This window comes from Gavialis gangeticus, unplaced genomic scaffold (assembly GCF_001723915.1).
Source record: "Gavialis gangeticus isolate Ggan-Ray unplaced genomic scaffold, GavGan_comp1, whole genome shotgun sequence".
NCBI classification, from domain to species: domain Eukaryota; kingdom Metazoa; phylum Chordata; order Crocodylia; family Gavialidae; genus Gavialis; species Gavialis gangeticus.
This window is the reverse complement of record NW_017729034.1, coordinates 9757990-9763024: the sequence shown is the minus strand read 5'-3', so window position 1 is coordinate 9763024 and position 5035 is coordinate 9757990. Positions and strand designations below refer to the sequence as shown.

The 5035-nt window shown below is 46.8% G+C and overlaps 1 protein-coding gene across 3 annotated transcripts in view; it reads right to left on the bottom strand.

Annotated features, from left to right (window-relative positions):
* Positions 1-5035, bottom strand: part of PLA1A (phospholipase A1 member A) — a 36285-nt gene that overhangs the window by 18224 nt on the left and 13026 nt on the right. For all 3 annotated transcript variants that reach the window (XM_019527445.1, XM_019527446.1, XM_019527447.1), the window contains 4 exons: positions 4769-4946; positions 3534-3642; positions 2136-2237; positions 1315-1398 (listed from right to left, as the gene is read on the bottom strand). In XM_019527445.1, the coding sequence (XP_019382990.1) occupies positions 1315-1398; positions 2136-2237; positions 3534-3642; positions 4769-4946 (473 nt within the window). The remainder of the gene's footprint in view (positions 1-1314; positions 1399-2135; positions 2238-3533; positions 3643-4768; positions 4947-5035) is intronic.

Genomic DNA, 5035 nt, shown 5'->3' with positions numbered 1-5035 from the left:
AGGCGCTTTGGCAAATTTTATTTGCAGCCTGCAGTGCAATGCAGTGTAGTGCAGTGCAGTGCAGTGGAGCAGCCTACTGATATGTACCCAAGGACTTTAAGACAAATGGATGCAGAGCCCCTTACATTCTATAAATACTAGCTTAGTTCAAGCTAGAAGGAAGTTTACTGCTGTATACCAATAAACCATCCTCCTGCAGATACAGTTTATACCAGGAAAAAAGTTATTTTGTCTGCAGAGCTTAGAAGCTCTTCCTCTGAATGAAATAAGCTAGCAAAACCAGCTCTGACTGCATAACAGCTTCTGTCAGCATAGAAGGGCCACAAACAATCCTGGTCTTTCCTGATCTTACTCTACTGGTACAAATTTCTACTTGCAGGCCTGGCGCAGCTGATCTACTTCATTGAGTGAAACAGGTGTTACCTGTTGTCCTGCACAGCTGGGGCCCAATCCTGTGAGACAACACTCAAGGCATACCTCTGCAAACAGGGAAACCCTCAGTTTCCCCACCAAAAGAGGAGTGCTTGGGAAATCTTTGGGGATTCCTCTACAATGAGCGTAACCTGTTTTTTTTTTTCCTATTTGTAAAGACACGCCCCAAGTCAAGATTCTCTGGGCATGCATTTCTGCAAATGGGGAAACCCCAAGTTTCCCTGTTTGTAGAGGTGTACCTTGTATTGGGCTGCAGCAGTATGATGCAGAGTCAGGGAACCCTTTGCCAGGGGATTCTCAGGGTGCATCTCTGTAAACAGGGGAACCCAAGAAGGCACTCTCAGGCCTTCTGGGGCCTGATCCTACAAACTCTGGAAATAGGAATTCCTTGGTCATGCAGGATTGGGCCCCTAGAGTCCCAGGACAGCCTGTATAAGGCAGCTGGAGAGCGTGGGTAGCTCCAAGCTGCTCACTCTCCCCGCCTTAAAGCAAATAGATGTCCGCAGAAAAATAACTGACAAATTCATACCACCTATGTAGCAACCACACATTTTGGGCATTTGTGGTGTGGCAAGGGACATGGATGTCTGTTTGATTGGCCTTTGGGTTTCCATAAATTTTTTTATGATGCCATAAAGATGACATTTGTTTCCAGTATGTGTGAGATGCTTTCACCTAGGAATGAGAAGGAGAGACATGGGCAGAAAGGCCTTGTGGTATGAAACTTGTACTATGATGGCTTTTCCTTTCCAAGTATCTGTGGCCTTATATTAATCATTACAAATGTGGCCACCTCCCCTCTCCCAAGTGGGAGCTGTTTGCAGGCTGATAAACAGCAGTGTGTGGCCCTTCCTTTGACAACACGCCACTAGCCCTTCTTACCCAAGAACTGGGGGCAGCCAGGCTGGTCTTTGCCTCCATTGATGAAGTAGTCAATGTGGCCTACAGCAATCCGGATGCCGAAATCTGAAATGAGGCAAAATCCCAGAGTCATTTGTTAGCTTCCTGCACTATAGAAACAGGGATGAGATTCTAGTCCCGATTCTGCTGCTGCTGCAATCAGTAACCCTGTATAATTCTGAGTCTTGGAGCCTTGGGTTCCTACTTACTTGAAATGGGAATGATTAATGTATAAATGTCTGTAAAGAGCTTTGTGGTCTTCATATGGAAGGGACTACAGAAAGGCAAGACAAGACATTATTAGTCTATAGCACCTTTCATCTTAACCCACACCCAAACACTTTGCAGAGTTTATCAGCCATCCCTGCAGACTACACTGGAGCAGATCTGAAGTATGTGCCCAAAGGGCATAGAAGTGAGTGCATAGCAATGCCTGTCTACTACATACAGGCATCAGCATGTGGTGTTCACCAGTGCCTACCAGCAGCACTATACAGCAGCTTTACAGCACAGGCCAGGGAGGAGAAGTGCTTGATGAATGATTGTCATAGTCTGCACCTATGATGGGGAAATTCCCACCCCTGCTATTGCTCTGGGGCACTGTACCATGGACAGAAATTCCCTGACTAGATCTGCTTTAGTAAACCTTCCAGGAAGCATATCTACTGAAGAGACAGCCTGATGTGGGAGTTGAGCCCAGGACCATCAGGCCTAGAGGGTAGTCCACTGAGCACACTACTTTTCAGTAATGAAGGCGGGGCAGGGGGGAGTAATCAGGCTGAAAAACATAGAAAACAGATTACTGTCTGAGTCAGTGTGAATGGCTTCTACAAAGAGGGCATCTCCAGGATCCAGGCGCTCTTCAGGACTGGCTTTCGTGTACTTGGGTCCTGCAGGATCCAGTGCTGTAATAAGAAAAAAAACAACAAAGTTTCAGTGGAAAACTTTGCAGCCCACTTTTCCTTAAGGAGAGTCATGGAACCTGCTCGGGGTTGGAGGAATTCAGTTCAGCACCTCAAAATCCAGGAATTGGCCCAAGGGGCTTTGAGCTGCAGATTTGAGCAGGAAGTGATATGCAACTTCCAGTACACCTGTGAAATCCTAGGGCAGGAGGGGGAAAGTGCTGTCAGCTTGGCACTTACACCTGTAACTGACCTGGCATAAGTGAAAGGGGAGAGTGCAAGAGACACAGAGAAGGCCAGGAAATCTAGAGCCCATGCAGCTGTTGGGCAGCAGGAAAGTGATTTTACCATGCACAGGCTTGGACAAAAAAACCGGGAAACCAAAACTCTGCTGGAGAATTGAATCTCAAAATGCTGATGAGGAACTGGAGAGAGAGCAAGTCCCAAAGGCTCTTCTCCACAACTCCATTTAGCCTCACGCTAAACACTACCCTGCTGTTCGTAAATAATGCAGGTGGTTTAGAAAAGTAGTCTGAGAGGGTATATGCATGGAGCTTTGTCAGGGTAAGCCTGTTTCCCTACATTGCACCTCTGAGTGTAAAGCAAGTGCAGTGGTTCCTGAAGTGAGTCACAGATACTGTGCTTTCTCTCTTGAAGACTTTAGCATATGGATATATCAGAAGTATCTGTTCCGATCTCTGTACATTGGAAACTTATGCAAGAAAGTGGGTAGCAAGAACTGTTAGATGTGAGGTTTTATGGTTCCCAGGTCCAGGTAAGCTGCCCAGCTGAGCCAGCACTCCCTTCAGATGGCTCAGATTGTAATGACAGTGATACCCAAGCACTATCTTTATAATTCAACTCTGTGTGTTTTCAGTCTTACACACACTCCATCAGCCTTGCTCTGGAAATACAAAATTCTTTCCAGGCACTACTGTTTTGAGTCTTCTGGGGTCTAGATTTTCAGGAACTCACAGTGCAGTGGCTGCACTGATTCCCTCACAGTAAGCGGAGTGAATTCTATTGCACAGTACTGTGGGGGAATGTCATAGGGTCTGCACCTGCAAGACCTGCAAGTGGAATCCTGCAGCCAAAGTGTCGTTTGCCATTTTTCCAAGGAAAGGCATTGCTGAACTCTTCCATAGCAGAGAAGGAGCCCAGAAGCCTAAGATTAGTCTAATACACCCATTCTCAGCCCAAGGGCCATTGTCAATCCCTTCACATCAGCCTTCACACACTCTTCTTGCTCTCTCTGTCACTTGGGGAAGTTGGAGAATCTGGGACTCAGCATTTCAGTACCTGTAATCCTTCCCAGCTGTCCTTCATAGAACTGCCCCACCAGGCCCCCAACGTGTGCTCCAAGGCTCACCCCAATCAGGTGGATTGATGTCTCTGATGCTCCGAGTGCCTGAGAATGGATGGCGATATAATTAGTACAAGTCAGGGGGAAAGCCAAGAAAAACTGGGTCTCCTAGCTCCCGCTCCAGTGCACTGTCTCCAGGCTGTGCTGCCTATGTCAGGGAAGAGAGTGGGTAACCAAAAAATTCACAGTGATTCTCCATGGTTTAGTGCTTTCAGAGCAGACACAAATATTCTGCATGAGAGCTGCCAGCCTTCCTCCTTCCTTCCCTCACCCCTCGGTTGATGACCAGATCTGATGTTCTCACCTCCCAGATGCCTTTAAACAGGAGCACCTCCCTCAAAGTCTCCCAGGTGGGCTGCATGCCCCCACCATGTGGAAGCCCCATCCACAGGAATGGAAAAGGTAAGGTATTTTTCTTTGTTTTATTGTCTTTTAGGCCCCAGGCTGATATGATCCTCACTGTTTTATTGGTTTCATCTTCCTAGATAAGATTGCCATATCTTTAATAGGACAAAAGCATGAGTTTGCTGACTAAGGGCCAGTATGAAGCACAATACTATATGACCCAGTGAAATACAATGGGCTGCCACAAATATGGTGCATCCCATTGTGGCAATACAGAACAAGATAGGAAGAACACAATGGGATACAAAGTCCTGTCCGTTTGGGCTTTGTAGGTGTCTTACGGCTGTTCTTCACACATGAAGGTGAGGGAACAAGAGGAAAACCATGGAGAATCAAGTCTTGTGCTTGCAGTAAGTGAGGGTACTTCACTGCTTAGTGCATTGCTTTGCCGTATGCATGGTATGGTGCAGTGTAGTAAAACAGTGCTATGTAGTGCAGCATGGGACGTCACTATAGTGTAGAATAGGCAAGGGAATGGAATTGGGGAAAAGACAGGCTCCTTAGTGTCTTGATCTCATGTAATGATGGGCTGAAACAGCAGACGTTATCTTATTATATTAAAAAAAAACCACCTCAGGAATGCAAGGAAGATTACAGCATCTCTGGGGCTGGGCTGAGAAGGAGAATCTGTAGTGAGCTTAGCACTTTAAAAAAGAGTGCCCAACTGACTGTTTCCTGAGGAGGTTAGGATAGAAATGGCTGTCTGGACTGCTGTGTGTTAGTTTGGCTTCTACCCCTTGCCATACCCTCCAACATTTACACCTACCAGCAATTTTTTAATCAAATGAAAGATCTCCAGGGCCAGCTTGGTGACATTTTCCACGGCAGTGGGGTAAGCTGTGGTCGCTCCATAGACCCAGTCCACTGCGATCACGTTCACTTGGGCTGCGCGGTGTAAGGCGCTGATAAACCCGTTGATCCAGGAGGGCTTTGTACCCAAAGCTCTGGTAAGCCATCAGAAATAACTGTGTTAGCCACCTTCCAAAATAGGGCTCTCCTTGATGGGGTGCCTCAAATTCCCCCAGCTAAACAG